Source organism: Nipponia nippon, unplaced genomic scaffold (genome assembly GCF_047370975.1).
Source record: "Nipponia nippon isolate SJK-2023a ecotype South Korea unplaced genomic scaffold, ASM4737097v1 scaffold_6, whole genome shotgun sequence".
NCBI lineage: Eukaryota > Metazoa > Chordata > Aves > Pelecaniformes > Threskiornithidae > Nipponia > Nipponia nippon.
This window is the reverse complement of record NW_028262380.1, coordinates 46,628,708-46,647,915: the sequence shown is the minus strand read 5'-3', so window position 1 is coordinate 46,647,915 and position 19,208 is coordinate 46,628,708. Positions and strand designations below refer to the sequence as shown.

At 38.7% G+C, this 19,208-nt stretch overlaps 1 protein-coding gene across 1 annotated transcript; it reads right to left on the bottom strand.

Moving 5' to 3' along the window:
• Nucleotides 1-293: 293 nt before the first annotated feature.
• GASK1B (golgi associated kinase 1B) lies at nucleotides 294-17,039 on the bottom strand. Its single transcript, XM_009474757.2, has 5 exons — nucleotides 16,853-17,039; nucleotides 14,973-16,257; nucleotides 7,882-8,096; nucleotides 3,868-4,094; nucleotides 294-3,567 (listed from the first exon to the last, which is right to left on the bottom strand). The coding sequence occupies exons 2-5, from the start codon at nucleotides 15,934-15,936 to the stop codon at nucleotides 3,360-3,362; spliced, it is 1,614 nt and encodes a 537-aa protein (XP_009473032.1). The 5' UTR covers nucleotides 15,937-16,257; nucleotides 16,853-17,039; the 3' UTR covers nucleotides 294-3,359.
• Nucleotides 17,040-19,208: the final 2,169 nt, after the last annotated feature.

The following is a 19,208-nucleotide window of genomic DNA, read 5'->3' as shown; positions in this document are numbered from 1 at the left end:
CACCTTGATCACTTCAGTTGCTCTTCTATTGACTCTAACTTCAGCTCGTACTTCTTGACATGTGGAGACCAGGCTGCACACACAGTCCAAGATTTAAAAGCTCTCCAAGGTTTTAAATAGCGACAAAGTAAAGCCTTTACATTAATCCATACTGAAGCTCATCTGCCAGGTTTGGCCTACTCAGTTTCTTCTAGAGTTTTTCACTATTAGTCTGTCATATGAATGTGCAAAAAATCTTAGTTGCATTTGCAACCTTGGAAATTTCACTGTTCACTGCCTTCTCTATGTCAGTGGTGAAAATGGTAACTAAAATCAGTCCCAGCACTGATCATTGGAGGAACCCATTGCTTGACTGGCTTCCATTCTGAGCTCTACCTTTTGTTTGCCATCTTTTAATCAGATTTCAATCCACATTTAAAGCATTCTTCATATACCATGGAAAACTATTTTTAATAATGCCATTTTGAAATACAGTTCATATATTTCATGACAGACTAAAAGAAGATACTGCTGCACTGCTTGTTTTATTTTTTATTTCAAACATTTGTATTTGGCTAGGCAAGGGCTTCCCACAGAAATACAGGTGAAACAGGCTGACAGTCTGCAAGAAAAACTTGTAGGTCCTGCTCAGAGCTCACGGATATTTGTTTAGAGAACTTGTATGCCAAGTTCTATACCCGTGCTATATCTCAGGCAACTCTCCTTCTTATTTGTTTGCCACTCTCCTAAGGTCTCCTTTTGACCTTAAGGTTCAGTTCTCCAGCCTCTCAGAATATGGATTAACCTAACTGACTTTAACTGTTTCATCTGGAAATGGGATAATTCAGTGGACTTGTCATGAATTTACACAAATGTATCTGAGAGAATTTAGCCTGAAGTATTCAGTAACGTGCAAAAATAAATAATGTTTTTAATAAAACAAATCAAATTACTTTGTGTGGGAAAAAGAATGTTTAAAAATGTTTCAACATCTTTCTGTTTCCCATTAGTCTCTCTTGGATCATGGAAAAATGTAAACTTCAGAGACCAAAGGTTCTTAGGCTACTTTAACTCTGTGTGAGTCTCTATTCCGTGTAAAGTTCAGCATCTTTCTCCTATTCCTGTACTTGCTCATGGTCTATTAGAAAGTTTACCAGTCATTGACCAATACTTCTGTTCTGGCATCACAAATGGGCATGGGCTTTTCTGCTCAATGTTTGTGTAAGTAGGCATTGTCAGAATGGGGAACGAAGGCAGTACATACTAACGCTGCAGTAACCAGAAGCTCCACAGCTACAGTGAATCAGTTTAGTAAGAAAGAGTTACAAATCTCGTGAGTAAACAGCTAGAAAATATTTCCACAGGAAGGACTTAATAATCTGGTTTGGATTGTTTCTCTGAAGAATCAGTTTGAAGGTCATAGCTCTTTCTAAACCATTCTAATGAGCCACATATTACATTAATATGCATTATGGTTTTGTTATTGCAACTTAGAGTTCCGAACTGAAAATCTGATTAAGACATTATTTTATTTTGTATATTCCTGGACATTATATGAAAATAGCAGCAGAGATTCAAACAATTCATTATTTGTGATAATGCTTTTACTGTTACTAATAAAACGGCAAATAAATTGACTTTTAAAATGCACAGATTCCAAAAGAAAATGGAAATTCAATATCTTACATAAAGCTCAATAAAAACATATGATTAGATATCACCCTGTTGTCTGGAAGGTCAGCTCAGATACAAACATGTTGCTATTTTTCTCTACAATTGTGAATAGAAAACTTTTAAGATTATATCGTTTCATTAGCAAGGGGAGAGTTAATTCTTTCAGAACAAAAGTCATCCATAATAATGTTTTGTTTAAACTTCAAATAGTGTATACCCAAAATTGGACTTAAACTCACAAATACAATTCTACATGTAAACAGCAAATTGTATAAACAACCCACTCTTCATTAGCCAAACTCACCATTTTATAGAAACGAGCCAAGGTATATATACATATACATGTATCTGTGTTCGCATACAGAAGGGAAGTGTTCGCATACAGAAGGGAAGTGTTCCCAGAATTGCTACTGGAAGCTTGTCCCTTAATGTACCCTAAAGCTGTATTTGTTCGCCTGAAACCGTGGAATTTATCTTTCCTTAATGTAGTTCATTATAGAATACACACACAAAAAAAGAAGGAAACTGCTCTCACAGTGCTCCACAAAAGTTTTCATGTCCTCAGCTTCTGAAACATTTAAGATTATTAACTTGCTGGCAGGCCCCCGGGGAATTTTAAGGCATCTGTGCCTGTGCTACTTATTTTAAGCTCTGTCTTCCAATGTTATGAAATCAGCAAACTTTCTTGACTTTCTTAGTAATTCCATTTCATGTGGTTCTGACTTTCAGGCAGTTTCAAGAATGACATAATCGTCTTTTCCCACCCACAGGTTTTGAACTGTTGCTCTTGGTTACACCCTTCCTAGTAATGTGCAACATGAGTCTTTGCCTGATCCCATATGCCCCTAAATGGAAGACAGCCCAGTGAAGATTACTAAAACACAGTTTCTTGGATTTCTGTTGATTAACTAACTGAGTTAATCAATAGACAGAAAATATCAGATCATCCACCCACACATCAAAACAACCTGTACTGAAAATAGTACATTGTAACAAATGACTCATGATGAATCGTACTCCATACTGGACAGGTAAAAACCGTATTTGGCAAATTAATTATTATTGTTAAAGCCATGTTTTCCTCACTCTTTTAAATTTCCCTCATGTCCAGAGCAAACACACCTGCATTTAAAAGAGCTGGATTTAGTCCTCAGATTTCAAAAGATCAAAACAAAATAAAACAAAATAAGCCTTTGGAAATGCTGGCATTTTAGCATTCATAATCAAAAAGACAAATTCCTGTACTAGATGTGTTTCAGCAGGTAGATGTGATGACAGTTTTCATCAATGTATTAAGTGCTTACAAATCTCTGTTCCCATTTAAACTTGCAATAAAACTTTTACTGACTTGAATGAGGGAAGTAAGAGTAATCCAGCGTAACGTACTGAAAATCCTGTTGCTAATTTTCAGACAGTTTAACAGAAGAAGTGTTCATGGTACCTACATATTACTACATTATTTATTGTACCATTTGGTTATTTTCCTTTCACTGGTGACATAGAAGAGACTGCACTGTGTTGAGCTGCAGATGACATTTAAATGTTGCTTTTAAACCATGTAAGATTTCTTATTTAAAAATGAACTTGCAAGTTTGGAAAAAATAAAAATTAAATAAGCCTATGAATTAAATCAATTTTACTGTCAGCTTTTGCCTCACCCGAATTTTTTTAAAGACAGATAGAAACAAGATAAGAACAAGACTGCTTCATTCATTCATGGGCAATACTTTGGCTCCATGTGCATTTATATACGTAAGAAGAATTTTGGACCTCCTTTCTATTACATCAATAAGCTTTTCAATTCCTTTTCTGCCTCCTTGGCTCTCCCAGTATATTTTGTCAAGGAACAAAGACTGTAGCAACTTCTCACGTAAACGCTGGCTCCTCAGCACTGAAACTGCAGATTCAGGGAATCTGGAAAAGCACAAAGTTGTTCATCAGCTTTGCCATCACTCTGAATTGCAATATTTATGTTGTGGTTTAGCAATCAATTCTATGAATATAGACTGCGACTCAGCAAAGGAAGTTCATCCATGGCTAATCATATGCATGTTAACTGTATCTTTTACAGCAGTGAGATGACTTATAAGTTTTTAGACACATCCTGTAAATGTCTTGGGCCAATGATATCTATTCCAGTAACTTAGTGTCACATGCTCAAACTGGGAAGAAATTATCAATCTTTTAAAAAAAAATTAATAGCTTCAAACTTACTCATTGATTCCTTGTAGTATTTTGAAGTCAAGATTGTCCTCATTTCTGTCAAAGAAACCCTTATTGTCTATAAAGGCCAAATGCCTTCGGTCATGCCTTCTCTGAACTATGTGTGTCAGGTCAACAGCATCCTGATCACTACATTGCCGCTTCAGTCCTTGCTGCACGCAGGAATCCTCCTTGAGAGGTTTGAATCCACAGCAGTTTCTGTCTAGTCGATTATAGATCTAAAACAAAGCACAGCAGAGTGCCAAGTGAAAACAATATCAAAGCGTTTGGTGCACAGTGTCACTGTAAGACATAGCTCACTAACACAGCCGACAGGAAAGCAAGCTCAGGACAAGTATAAAGTCAGCAGTGAAGTGGCGTTGAAGACCTGGTCCCCATACTTCACGTACTGTTAGACGCAATTTCCCAGACTGTGTATTTTATCTGTTTTATAGCCATGATTTGTTATGTCAGTAAAAATTCTTGGAAAATAATGGAACAATACCACTGTGTAACTGGAATAACAAGACGGTGAATACAATTCTATTTTTTTCAGAAAGCTGTATTTTTTTTACATTTTCTCTGCTGGATAACAATAGAAATAGCACAGCCTGATACACACAAAGGGTCTCCATTCTGCGGGACCTATTAGACTAATAGTACACAAAATAATTGAAAAGATTAGTAAGGGCCACAGCAAACCATCAGAAGCTACAAAACGCAAGAAGAGTGCAATTATAATCACAGGGCAGCCTCCCTGAGTTGCACTGTGGTATATACTTTAATGACATGATGGTCTAGGTTATTTTTTCCCATGCAAACCCTCGCTTATTCATCACACAGCACTTAGCTGGAACGAATACATCTGGTCTAACTTTAGTGGTGTTAATGTTAAGCATGTCTTCTGACTTAGTCGTTTATTTTCCCTTTCATAAACAATGACAAGAATGAGGCACCCCCAGAGCAAAGGATGCCATTTTAGGATAACCATCTAGTACAGGAAGGATAAATCACTCCTTGAAAGTGCTTCTACCCCTGTTGACTAGACGAGAGTAAATATACAACATTGCCAGGGCCCTGAGTGCACAGGTAGGCCTTAATTGACCTAAGCACCCTCACCTGGGACCTCCACACACACCCCCTCTGCCCATGGGCCCAGGAGCCCCATTTAAGCTCAGGCCTGGCACCTCAGCCCTTCTCTTAGCCCTTCTGGGGTGGGTGTATCTGCTGCTTGTCCTGCTACCTGATGCTCCTGGATTGCGGCTTGGGGTTCCTGCTTGTTCGCCTTGGAGTTGGCTTGCTGCCCTGTCTGTGCCTGATGCTCACTGGGCTATCAATGGGACCCATGGCTTTCACCACCCTTCCTGCTAGGCTGCCTCTTCTGCTGCTGGTCCTGCCTGCTGTGGGGCTGCCCTTGGCTCCAGCTCATCTCCCCAGGGAGCAGCCCTGCTCCTTCTGACAGGTGCTTACAGAGTGGAAGTCTGGTCTGGTGCATTGAAGGCTTAATGAGCAGCTTATCAAAGGTAAATCATTTTTTTCTGTCCTTGTTTGTTGTATGCTTCTAACTCTTCAAACTGTTCTAAGCATAAAAGCATTAATGTTCACACAAGCCTTCTAAAATTACAATTTTATTTTTGTGACACCCCAGTGAAATGAGCTGTTAGGACTCTTCTCCTGATGTAGAACTATGTTATGTGTTGAAAATGCCTCCTAATTTTGTTCATCAAATGAAAGTCTGAGAGTTGTTTTGTTTTTTCTTGAGTACATAGTACTGTTGCCACTAGTCTTGGTGGTGGTGTCTGTTTGTTTTCAACTGTGAAAATCCTGAGGAAAGGAATAGACTTCTCCTTTCTCCTTTCATGAGCAGCATTCAGCATCTGCAGGCACTAGAGCCCCTCTTGCTTGCAGTGTTCTAGCTCATGGGATCTGTCATTCAACTCATCCAAAGGCTTTGCCAAAAAATGAAGTAGAGGCCTTCCAGACAGACTGCTTTGATGTATAGTGCTAATTCATCTGCACTGCACTTCATTACATGCATTAAGTAGACAAGGAGATCATGTTCTTACAGACAGCCTCTTCATAATACCTTGCATCATTCTAGGGGCAAGACAGAATGATGGGACACTCTGGAATTGATGCTGCAACCTTAATAGTTTAGCATTGGTTTTTGTCATATATTTATGTACATGAGAGGTCTAAACTCCCAAAATTAAAGAAGCCATTTTACATTTAATGTCCTTATCTTACATGAGTTCTTGCAGAAGGCAAGTGAAGGTTAGCTGTAAGTATTTTTCAGCCTTCTCCTATGTTTTATAGCATTTGAAATCAGAGATTAGGAACATCTATTACAGTCACCAAACCCATTCTTCTGAGGGAAGTATATTTAATAGAGAATACTTTTCACCATTATTATTTATTTCTGAATGACTCATGAAGCACAGTTGTTTGTTTGTTTGTTTAAACTCAGAACCCCTTCTTGGCATTTTTTGTTTTACAGTCTTCATGTTCTACTGCCAATAAACTTTAAAGTTAAGTCTGAGAGCACCCAGATAAAATTTTAATCTTTAAGAACCATAAGACCCACTTTCACTCACTTTCTGGTATGTTCTTGTCTGGTAGGCAACTGGAGGTATAAATCACTCTGACACCAGCTACTGTTTGTTTCTTTATTTCACGTATAGTTCTATCCTGTTGTATCTTATTTTAACTGACCTCTCCTTCTGGATATTAGGAGTTGTATTATGAAGTTTAAAAACTTGTCTTAGAAGACCTTAAAATTAGAAATCAACACAGAGCTCATGAGAATTTTTAAACTGTTCAATAAGAAGACAATGGCATGAGAACATATTCTGTACCATTCCTATAGGGGCATTACTATGTTTACCATCAGAATAATCCACATATGGCTTTACACCAGATTCTAAGAATTGCTTGCTTATAGTGGGACTAAAGATGGAGTCATTACAGGAGTGACCATCTATTTTTAGAGAAGAATTAAATGCTCTGTTTAACATAACAAGCTTGCAAAAAGGTAACCCCCAATAACTGGAAATATCCATTCATCCTAGAACAGGACTGAGAAGGACAGGGATAGGCTATGCATAAACCAAATCATGATTTTTATATTTCAAGAAATGTAACTCTATAAAAAGCTCAATTATATGAATAACAAAACACAGTGCATAAAAGTAGTGCTTGCTGCAGTTTTAAATACAAATATTGTCACATAAACCAGTAAGTGCCGCAGGAGACGCAGTCACCCAGACCTGTCTGGTAGGCACAGACAATTGGAAGTAGTGCCATATCTCAGGAAGCCATAAAATTAGCTTCCAGCCAGGTGGTTCAGTTCAGTCCTTACTAATACAGGGAGTGTATTAATAGTCTACTACATAATTGCTGTAACTGTAGCCACACATTATGATACCACTGGGCAGAGTCCTAGTTTGGTGTTATTTGGAGAGCTAATGATTATGTGCAATACCTAATTGAAGAACAGCAGCTATATCATTCGTCAGTTGCTGCTCTACTCTTTCCTTACTAAGACACTGGCTATGGTTTTAAAAAGAAGGAAAACTGGCCACTACAACTGTTATCTTGATCCAGATTTCAGCTGATCAAAACCACTTAAATCACCCCTGGGGTCTGGGGAGGTGCAGGAAGGACCACACAGTAAAAACCAGTGATTTACAGTTGTGAACATAGTCAAGAACTACGTTTGGAGAAACAAGGAGTCAAGGAGAAACAGTATGCCTGCCTCAAGGTGAAGTAAATCTAGATGTCTCAAGACAAAAGGCTTTGTTTCCTCTTTTAGAAAATGAGTCAGTTAAGTGCCTGATCTCTTTCCCTGATTATAAGTTGCATTTTGGATATCTTAGTCATAAGAAACAATCAGAAACAAGTTCAAATTGTGCAAATACATCTTTTCCCCATTTAGAAAAGGAAATAAACTAAAATTACTTTTCTAGGAGTCCCATGTGTGTTTACGTGATTTTTGAGGCAGAAAGTTGCATTCAGTAAATGTTTTACCTGCAGAAGAAAATCAAAGAGTGCCATCTTGGACCACTCATGATGATGGATTTCAGTACAGCCCCACTCAGCTTTGGGAACTTTACCATTCTGCCAGCATTTCTGCTTCAATAACTGTTGATATTGCCCCCAGGTTAGTTTCACTGAAGAATGGGTACTATTATCTGTTGGGCTCAGTGAGGAATCCCAGAGAATAACAGGACAGGCTTGACCATCTGAAAAAGGAAGAACAGATCATTGGTATAGTGCAATACTGTCAGACTTACTTGATCATTCTTTAGACATTGCCTAAGCATCAATAATTATACCATTTTGTAGATGTGGCAGGAAAAATGGCCAGGGACTAATCACTTGACATCCTTTGGTTAATGTGGTCATATTCCACATCTAAAATCAGCCACTGCAGGAATGGAAGAGGCATAGACATTATAAATGCCTTTGGTGTACAGAAGGCTTTCTCCATTTGAAGCAAGAGATTAATGTACAAAATCATATCCTAAACCAGACTATTAAAAAGTTTATAGGTATATTAAGAGCCTACAATGCCACTGTCACCCAGTGATATAATTTCCCTCTGATTCCAGTCAACGGAAGATGATTTAAAAGATTTGAAAATTTACGTCAAAGTATTTTTTCTGCATAATAGGCATAGAAACACTACAAATCCTATACTCAAAGTAGATTTATTTTGTTGTCTTTAGTATTTTGGGCCTATAATGTATGATTTCACAGCTCTGAAATGCTATATGAGAATACTAGAGAGCGTGAGCTTAGCATGAATAAACACTTTGACAAGGTTGGGTTTTGTTTTCTTTTTTGTTTTTTTTGTTTTTTTTTTTTTTTTTACCCAGATATTACATGAGATCTGTTTTGTACAGCAGCTATTTTGGCCAAATTCTTTAATTCTTCTGTGTAATTCTTATGCTCTTCCCTGAAACTAAGTCAAGCCCTAGCTTTGGGGAGTTCAAGTGTTCAGAGTTCTTAGTGGGAAGAAATCTCAGCAAAGAATTTAAAATGAGCTTCCCCAGTATAAGAACTGATAAATATATTTCACCCAATATCAAGTATCAGGCATATCTATCTTAGGAAAGTGGAACTTTCCTTTTCATTGCTGATGTAATGCTGCTGCTGCCTCAAACTGTCAAGGACCCAGGACTGACTGTGGCTTGCACACATTAAAACAAAGAAATCCTTTATATTTTTGGGTATAGACAGAAGACCAAAACGTGATGTCTTGGTACAGACAGGAGGAACCATTTAACTGCAAAGCTGCTATTTGCTAAATAGCAAGTGTTGGAACATGTATAAAGCTTTAACATTTATTTTTATTCATCTTGAAGGTCAGTGAACCTGAAGTCGAAACTATTGCACAATTTATCACATAGTTAAATGCAGCCTAAACGGTCTCTTTGTATTCCACGTGCCCATGGAGCCAGAGATGCATCTGAAAAGCAGCTTTTAGAAACTCGCATGAAGGCAATGAAATCCACAGCACCTTCTCCAGAGGCAACCCAGAGAGAGAATAGCACATAGAAAATGGGTATCAGTGCCAAATGGCAAGGTAAAAGCTGCTAATGATGTGAATGCTCCATCTGTAAGCAGCAAAAACTGCTAAAAACAGATCTCCATACAGCTGAATCAAAAAGCAACTTGTTCAAAGGATGCTGACTGATCTAAAACAACAGGTAAGAAGTTATCTTTGCCCACCCATACTTAGCAGTGAATCATATGTAAAGATCCATCTTGTATTCGCCAACAGAGCGTGACAGGCTCCACATGCAACCAAGCCCCAAAGAAAAACAAACTCCTCTCCAAAACCAGAATGTACTTGATCATCTCCCTGCCATGGCTTGCATATACAAGATAGTCCTTCTCAAGCCAACCTAATGTGCGGCTCCACCACCTCTAACTTCTCTCCCAGTTGCCCAGTGTTTCCTTAGGAACACAGAAAGCTTCTTTCCATTAGGAACATCAATCTCTCACTAGGATCAGTACTACCTTTATCAGCACCATGCTCCACACTTTCCTCTGCTGAAAAAAAAGTACAGAGCACTCCTGAAAATCAGGCTTCTCTTCTGAGGTGCCTAAATAAGTTCTTAGGAATTTAATTTGGGAAATCTTAGCCATTCCCCTATCTCTCTTGCTCTGGCTCCATCACATACACTGTAGATGACTTTAGCCAAGTCAGGTCAACTATTGGCTAAGCTTCTTCTCCAAGCCAGTTGGAGAAAGTCTATATAAGCACCGGGAATCGTCACAATAAAAGGACAACTTTCTTCAGGACCAAGTCTGATCTATTATTTTTATATCTCCAATAACAGCTTATGTAACTATTCATGAATTCTTCCACAAACCAAATACATAAATGGTCTTCTAACAAAACGAACATCTCCTGTCTGCCCAAAAGGGACATGATAAACAATAGTAATATAAATACTTTAAAAATATGAATAATATCTTGCCAGTTTCCATTAAGATACAAAAACATTTTTAAAAGACCAAGGCTAAATACAGGAAATGTTTGCATTTCAGAGGAAATGGGAGCAGAAAAGATGAGCCAAAATAAAATCTTTCAACTCTAATATAAATTGAATTACAGGAATATGAAACAGCAGCTTCAGTAAGGAGCAGTGACTCAAATTTTTGACACTTGCAGGAAAAACATGAAGATGCTGAATTAAAGCAGATAAAGGGTCTGTTTCATAGCTGCATGAATTGGCATGATTCCACTGCAATCAGTGGAGCTCTTCTGATTCAAACCTCATGAGGATGGGGCTGAAGTTAACTGAACGGTGAAAAGTAAGGCCTGGCTAAGAATCAGAGCTTCCAGTTTGATACAGCCAAAACTGAGGAGACTGCGCACATTTCAGAATAAGTTCAGTGTGTTCTGCGTGCACTTCTTTCCTAATCAGCTTTGTATATTAACACAAAGGGCTACTGCTTTTCTGTTGCTACAGCTGCATTGCACTGAATCTTCCCCAAACCTGATTGACTTAATTTTTTTTCATCTGTCATTTTAGATTGGTATATCTACTTGACTATCTAAAGATGATCTGCAACATTGTATGGGAAAGATTTTTTTCAAAACTTGTGCTGGAACCACATTCCCAGTAATTCATACAGATTTTTAAACATCAAAACATTTCTAAAAATTTCCTAGGCCCTTAGGAGCTAATGGCTCAAGATATCCTAAGCTGGATAAACTAACACAGGTGAAACCTCAGGCTGCTGAGACTAAGCTACCTCAAGGTACTCAAACTGCTTCATGTGCAGTTAGATAATATATCACTGCATGGCTTCTTCAACATAGGCATCATCTTAAATATCCACCCACCACGTCACTTTGAAAATAATCTGTATGCTTCTTAACCACAAAGATGCTCTTGCAAATGTTACTCTTCCATCTTGTGCTCTAACTTGTATCTACAGCAATTTTTCTAACTTCCTTGAAAGAAAATATTTTCAAATGTGCCCATGAGAGCATCACTAAAAAGAGCAAATCTTTCACGAGGTACTCATAGCCCTTCCTCAAATTCCTCGTTGTTTGCTGTAAAGCAGTATAGCTTAACACTGCCACGTTTGAAAAAAAACAGTTTAGTTGCCTACATATTAGCAGGAGAGGGTAATTTAGTGGGGAAAGATGAGGTAGGACTGACATATAGAGTATGACTTGAAATTGAGAGTTTAAGATTAAGTTCTGAGGAAAAACATAAGGGAGAGAAGCAGAAAGCAGAGAGAAGTTAGGCCATTTTTCTTTCTTCCCTCTGCACCTTATTTGCAATATTTGTCCTGCGCTCATGCATGTCAGAATTAAGGAATGAATGAAATGTGCATCTATAGCTCTCTAGACTACGGACTGCATTTTCTTCTACAGAACTTCTCTACCCAACAAAATATTGGAAATATGCATTCTGGTACCCCTCTGAGAGGTATAACACTGCGATGTAAGTTGTTTGGCTTGATAGACAGAAAACAGGACAGATAAATTGAAGCCTTTTAGAGCATTCTGAATGCATAAGGCAGCGTTAAGTTTTTCTTATTCTTTACCCTGACATTAGTGATTCATAATAGCTTTGCCTACTTTTGCATAACTTTTGGTGAGACAGCAAGGGCAGGCTGATAGTGCAGGGTAACACGGAAAAACCTATGGCTCCACTTATGATGTAGAGGCCAGTAAAGCAAAATGACAAGTACAACCAGTGGAGCTATCTATCACATGGCATTCATCTATTTGCACTAAACCAACCGTGAAAGGTGTTATTCAAAGGAAGAGTTTCTTGCATGTTTTGGGAAAAATAAGTGGTTCTGTGCAAGTAGTAGGTTCAATCTTTAGCTAAAAAAAGCCCAACTGAATTGAGTACACCTGTGCTTATTCTTCTTGGCACAGGATAAAGCATCTTTAGCCAAACTTATGATATCAGAAAACCAGGGGGGAAGAGGGGTGGTTGTTAGCATGCAGTAGTTCAGGCCTTCAGCCAGTGGCGCAAAAAAAACTGCATAGCAATAGCTGCATATTTTGTACTCAAAGCTGAGTAAAGAGCTCAGCCTTATTGCTATGATCCAAGGAAGCAGAGTCCTATTCCTACAGCTGTCAGCTACAACACAGGAGCAAGCCTGCTCCAGCCCATGTTACTCCAGTGGCAGCTCAAGCCCTGACAAACACTGGCATCGTCCTACCCTGCAAATGCTGTTGCTAAGCTAGAGGCAATATGTGCAGTCATTTTACTTCTGTGCAAATTAAGGTAGGGCTGTGACACCAAGCAAGATCTCTTCTGTTCCTCAGTGTGATCAAACAATGAAGATTCTCAGTCCTGTGGTATTAATGTGACCATCCCAAAACTCAGACACACAAGGGTCAGCCTCAATTTTCTCTACAATAGACACAGTTTTATGACTATTTCTTGTTTTATAGGCTTATCCTTCTTTATTTATCGGTGTTTCGGAACTCTCGGCATTTTTCATGTCTTATAGGTAGCAATGGGAGTGAGTGCTTGCATATGTCCAGAATCATGATCTTTTAGTCTCTAACACTGAACTCAAAAGGGCTTTGCACACCTGTACTCCCCAGGCTTTTTACATTTGGCCAATTCATTGCAAAAATGTGAGGGACAGTTATCATACCTGATTTTTCCAGCCATGATGGAAAAATAAGGTAAACAATTAAAAAATAACACTTAAAGGGGTTTACAATTAACTAGGGAAGGTAAGGGCAGCAGACAGAGGACTTGCATACAGTATTTTTCTAGACTTTAAAAAAAAAAAAAATCAGTGAAGGATTTGTGGGAATAGGGGAAACAGAACCTGTACAGGGATTTACTAAGCAGTTCTTTGAAACTGCTTTTGACAACATTGAATGACAGTTTTGAAAAGCCCATTTTTTAAGATTTTAATGCTACATCAAACATGTCTTGTTAGATCAGATCACAACTGAGGCAAGCTAAAGGGATGTGTCATGGAGAGAGAGGTATGTCAGCCCAGAAACCTTGTACATTCATACATACATGCACAGTCTCTAATCCTGCATTGCTTTCTTTCCCATATGAATAACCATGATTCATACAAGCTGCCCTGTAATAAACTGTACAGTGCCTACCTAATCTTAACTTAAATGCATATGGGTTATGGAAATGAGCTCACTAATTGTTCATATTATTTTTAAGAATATATTTTTGCTTATCTTCTCAACACAGATGTTTTCCAGATTATGCCAAACACAAGCATGTAAATAGTAATGACCTCAAGTCGATATTAGGCAGCTGAGCTCCAGCATATTTCCAGGCTATAGAAATGGAGAGAGACAAGGTATAGTAACTGTTCCAAATGCTCTGTTCACCCTTTAGCTGGAAAAAATGAAGTGGGACCAAAATAACATTATTTCTCTTCTCATCACCTAGCAACACTCTTCTTGCTATAGGAACATAGCCAGTTATGAGGAAAAGAAAATTAAAGAGGGCAGAATGACTCTCTCTGTCCTAGACAGTCTGAAACGTACTGTAAGGTGACAGACACTGAGCAACATAATGTACAATTAGCCTAATAGCGGTTTTCAGAGGCTTGCAGTCTGTCATCTCTGCAGCCACGCTGTGCAGAGTTCCTCTAACTGAACTACCTTAATGCCTTATGACAGCTCTATAGCAATAAATCTTATTCCTAAAAATAAACCAGACATAATGTATCTTCCATGCTCTGCAAGTATGAATAATATTCAGAAGCCTCCAAACTGTTTTTCCTAGAGATTCATTCACATTGTTGTACAGGCTGCCAAAAGGAAGGTTTACAAAGCAGGATGAAATCAGAGATCACTGGGTCCTCTTCCTGCTGTCAGACTTTAGAAAGTCATTCTTGCATTACTTTTTTTAAAACACAGACTGATATAAAAATATTTTGTATAAGCTAATTTCAGCAGCAAGAAAGGAACAGCAGAAACATAGCTAGCCACTTTAGCAATGATTCATTAAAATGCAACGTAGTCCTTTTGGATTGTGATTTGTGACTGTACAAAAATAGCAGTTAGGCTGAAGACATATTTAACAAGATAGCAATGTTAGAAGTAGACTTACTTCTAACTCACATTACATGTCTGAAATTGATCTTTAATTTCACTAAAGAATAAAAAACAAATTTTTAATTGAAAACTTTATACCAATCATTCATCAACATTTTATTAAAGTCAAATCTAAAAGATAAGAAGACTTTTAAAAAAATCAGAAATACCCATTGAATCACAGGGTATTCTGGAATTTCTTTCATCAGTTTGACTTCAGGCAGTCTGCACAACGTCATGCGATCTACAGATGACTCCTGCTCTTTTTTTTTTTTCCCCTCAGTCCAGACTCTTGTGGAAGAGAAATTGTTACTGCCCTCAGCAGCTCAATGGTATTTCATCTAAACTTCGGGGTACTGCATCCTTTGAACAGGATAATGGGACTGCAGAAATTACACACAGATACCAGCTTTACTTCCCTGTAATGATGGGCTTAGTTCTCAGGCTCGTGGGAGTTAAAGATGGCTGCTGCCCTGTGGTTAACAGGGGAGGGGGACGGAAACCTCAGCACCCCACCTGCAAGCTGAAAGCCATAGGAATATGTTACCTTGGAAGAACTCTGATCTCCTGCTTACAGAAGGTAAGCTCCTGTTCAGCCCCAAGATCCTATCCAAATGAAAAGCAAACACCTCGCTCATGTCGAGGGGTCTTTTGATGATGCCACAGTGCCCCTGGTTACAAGCAGTTCCTGTGGTGCTGGGACCCCTCGCAAATACTACCAGGACTGCTTTGTGAGAAGGTACTTCTTGTATGTTCTCTATCCGAGAATCTGCCAGCATGCGCATGTTTAGGATGTCATCTTTGCTCAGCCAAGAGGGAGAGCTCTCGCTGTAAATTCGGATATTGCTTTCCTCAGGCTGGGGCTGTGCCTTTATAACTCCAGAAATCCCCCCAGGTCTCCGGTGACCCCTCTCCCTGATTGCCATTCCTTTATGCTTGCGTTCATCCAGTTGGTGCTTTCTTGCCTCCAGAGCTATTGCTGCTCCCCTTGTGCCCGCGGCATGCGTGGTCCTCCCCAGCTGTTGGGCAAAGGCCTCTTCCCGGCCTATAAAAGCGGCTTTTGGAAAGTGCTGCCCGTAGGACAAAGGGGTTGCATGTTTCTTCCTGCGCTTTGGCTTCACCGTGCCTCTGATATTGGCAGGCTTGCTGCGCTTGGACCGCAGGGTGATGTAAACTACATTGGGTGGCAGCAAGGTCCCATTGCTACCAAGCTGGGGTTCCTTGAAATTAGGTGGTGACAGGGTGCCATCCAGTGGGATACCCAGAAAAGGAGTTTGGGCTGCATCTTGGAGACTTCTGGAACTGATCTTTTGGTGTCCTCCTTTGTGCTGGGGTAAAACATGACCCACTTGACTGACGAGGAATCCCAGGTAGATCACACACGCAGTGCCCACTAGCAGATTCCTCCTTGTCCTTGGACGCCTGCAAGTCCAGAGCCTCAGCACCCGTGGGGGGCACAGGCAGCAAATAAACAAGTTCTTGATTTTACTTGGCTGATCAAAGGTGGTCATTTTGCTAGTGAATCCACATGATGAAAACAGCACAAAGTCTTCCGTACATTCCAGCCAGGATGATGATGCATGATTTCCCTTCCCCAGTTTCTATTTCTCCTTTTCCAAATAGCTTTCAGCATGGGTGATGGACAGAAGCTACTGATATGCCTGGGAACGTGTTTAGCACTAAGGATGCTGACACTCCACCTTCTCAAGCTGTTAAATTCTTATCAGCCACCACAGGGAAAGTGATTGGCTTCAGAGAATGAATGGAGCCAGCTACGTAAGCAAAGTTTACTGACTTGTAGTCTAAAATATCTGAAGTATCTCCTTTGCAAACTGCAGAAAGAAAAGAGCAGTAGTGTTTCATTTCATTACTTATATATGGCATCTGTGGTTCTATATTTTTAAGACACAAGTTCTAGATGAGACAGTATGCATCTAGAAATTTGTCAGGATACATCTTTTGCTTTCTCATTACAGTATAAATTAAACACCAAAATCATGAAATACAGGCTCAATTTGCAATCTCAGCTAGCCATATTCCAGCAGTAGAAGAAAAGCTTGTCAAACCCAGATCATTATAATCTTATGAGACGAAGTCTTCACTAACCTCATGTTATGGAAGTGCTGTACATTACACAGTATTAAGCATCAGTAACTATAGCAGTTAAATATGCACATATTCACTGACAGAAAAATATATTAGCGTGCCAAATTTCCCTAGTTGAATATGAATACAGTTCACATTCGTAAACACACTTTAAAGATGAAAGACGGTTAATTCTCTTCACTCTTGTGAAGCCATAAATAGGATCTAGCTATAGTTTTTCAAATAAAATGACAGTGGCTTATATAGCCTTCCAAAGCAACAAAGATAGAATAAGTGCATGTTGTGTATATATATTGCTATAAAAAATATAAAATCTCTTACCTATTCAGCGTGACACATCCTGTGTTCTGGTAAACTCCTTAGGTTAATAAAAGTAACTTAGTAAAAGCTGACGTTCTCAAAGTATTCTAGCACATTTCAGTTTTAAGTGTGGTTCACATTTAGGTATTTCATTGCAAGCTAAATACTGTTTGGAAGCTGACTGTACTGAGAAGTGGTTTGCGTATGCACTGCTATAAACTTACATGAACCTCAAGGTATTAAAAAAAAAAAACAAATCTCCAAACAAACCCCAACAACTTCTATTTTAAATTCTGTAATGAAAAGTCCTGTGAAGTATGCGCCTTCCAAAAGTGCATTCCATCCATTTCTAACTCCTGAGGGCCCTCTAGTGCACTGCATGCAAATGTACTGAATAAATTCCCATTTTTCTACATTTGTTGGGTTTTTTTATTTATTTAAAATAACACACATACCCCACACCCTGCATCCTCTGAATTTTAGAACTTCTGGGAATCATATGTTCTTGTGATGAGAAATGAAAAACAGATAGTGGCTTTTAAAATGCTATTAACATGCTATTAAACAGCTCAGGAGTGTTTCTTGTTTGTGCTTTCCGAAACAAGGCATAGCATAGTCACTATACAGATGGAAAAGTTGAGGCAGAGAGAAGTTAAGGGCTTGTGCAGAGTTAAGCAGTGAGACACTAGCAAAGCTTTGACTTCAGACTCCTTGTCTAGTCTAAGTACAAAATAATAAAACATATATGTTCACTGTAATAATTCAAGCGAATGGAGATATTCTCTCCTCCATAATTAATACTAAGGGGAATAGACAGTTAAGGAATTGGTTTATGTTTCAGATGGGTCCAATCTGAAATTATAAAACTTTGGAGTGGATTTTTTCACTGGCTATCACTTTACTTTTTGTCTAAATGTGTACTATTGAGTTAAGATTTCAGCATCTGTGCCCATTACCAGGAAAGGAGCCTTCGTATCACCTGTTTTTTTCCAAACCTGAGTTCTTGGAGGAACAGGGATTGTAAGAAATCTCTCTGGCCACTTTCTCTTTTTTTAGTTCAAATTTGACTGAAGGGACATATCCCAAACACAGAGTAATTGAAAAGCTCCAGACAAGTATATCAATAGAGTCAGTAAAGGTGTGGCTACTGGGGCTTAACACTTTTTATACTTTAAAGATGTTGCCAGATATGGACATTATTAAATCAGCCTTAGATGCTTGAGGGTCCCTCTAAAAGATGAACGGTCATTAGCGAGAGGTACCAGCTTTGCAGCCCATTTGACCAACAGACACAGTACATGGCTCACAGTGAGAACGGCCTCCTATATCTTATTTAATACCAGTGCAAAGTGAGTGCAAAATATCAGCAAAGTTATATGGCTAAAACCAGGATAAATAAGAGTAACTGGGTATTGCAGCCTGAAAGCAGTTTCACCCATAGCACGTATTTACACATACACATGAAGAAACTTTTTTGAATGTCTAAGATAGGCTCCCCCCTTTAAGGATAAATAATGCAAAAAAAAAAAAAAAAAAAAAAAAAAAAAAAGAAATTACACCTCCTGGATTCTGTTTTGACTTACCACTTATTTTGACAGCAAATAATTCAGCATGAAGCTTTTACTCTGTTATATTTCTCCCAAGTGTCTTTGAATTGTTATTTTGGGTTTTACTTTATAGTGCTAATGGTACAGAGTTGCTTGAGTTGGAAACATATCACACTGCAACAGTTGTTTCCAAATGCCCAGTTCTTGCATGTAGACAGCACCATGATCTGTCCATTACAATCAAGCAGTGCCAAAAGACAGTCCATTCCAGTTACTAACACCTTTCCATTGCTACGACGTTGCTCTTAAATTAAAATTTTGGAGCCTCTATAATCTTCCTACTGCAATTCTTTAAAGGTTATTTGGAGGAAATTATAAAAGGATAGGGAGAATTGTTCTTCACTCATTTCCTATGTAGCCTAGAAATTGAAATGAGGTGTACACACTGGTGTACAATGTTGACTGCTGACGCGTTTTTGAGGCTTTCTAAATAGGATGATAGCAATAATATTTCCTTTATTATTCACATTCAGAAAGGAGAACTCATCCTTTAAATGTTGCACTGTTACATTCTTTGGAAATGATGGTGGTAGGAATTCAACTAAATAGGATTCAATATGACAGGCCACCCTGTGTTCGGAGACGTGCTGGGCATCAGTCAGCGGGGAGTGAGCGAGTGGCTGTGGGGTGCTTAGTTGCTGGCTGGGCTTAAACCACGACAAGTATCTTGTTAATTTAGCAGATATTGGCCTCTAATTTTGGATCTTTAAAAGATAACATATCAAGAGACATTCTTTTTTTCAGCTCTTGCAGTGTACAGCTCCAGCGCC

Coding starts and splice junctions, on each gene's coding strand:
- GASK1B (XM_009474757.2), bottom strand. CDS start 15,936: ATGACCACCTTTGATCAGCCAAGTAAAATCAAGAACTTGTTTATTTGC. Junction 8,097..14,972: donor GAGATCAGAGTTCTTCCAAG/GTAACATATTCC, acceptor TTCCTTTTTCAG/ATGGTCAAGCCTGTCCTGTT. Junction 3,568..3,867: donor ATACTACAAGGAATCAATGA/GTAAGTTTGAAG, acceptor GTGCTTTTCCAG/ATTCCCTGAATCTGCAGTTT.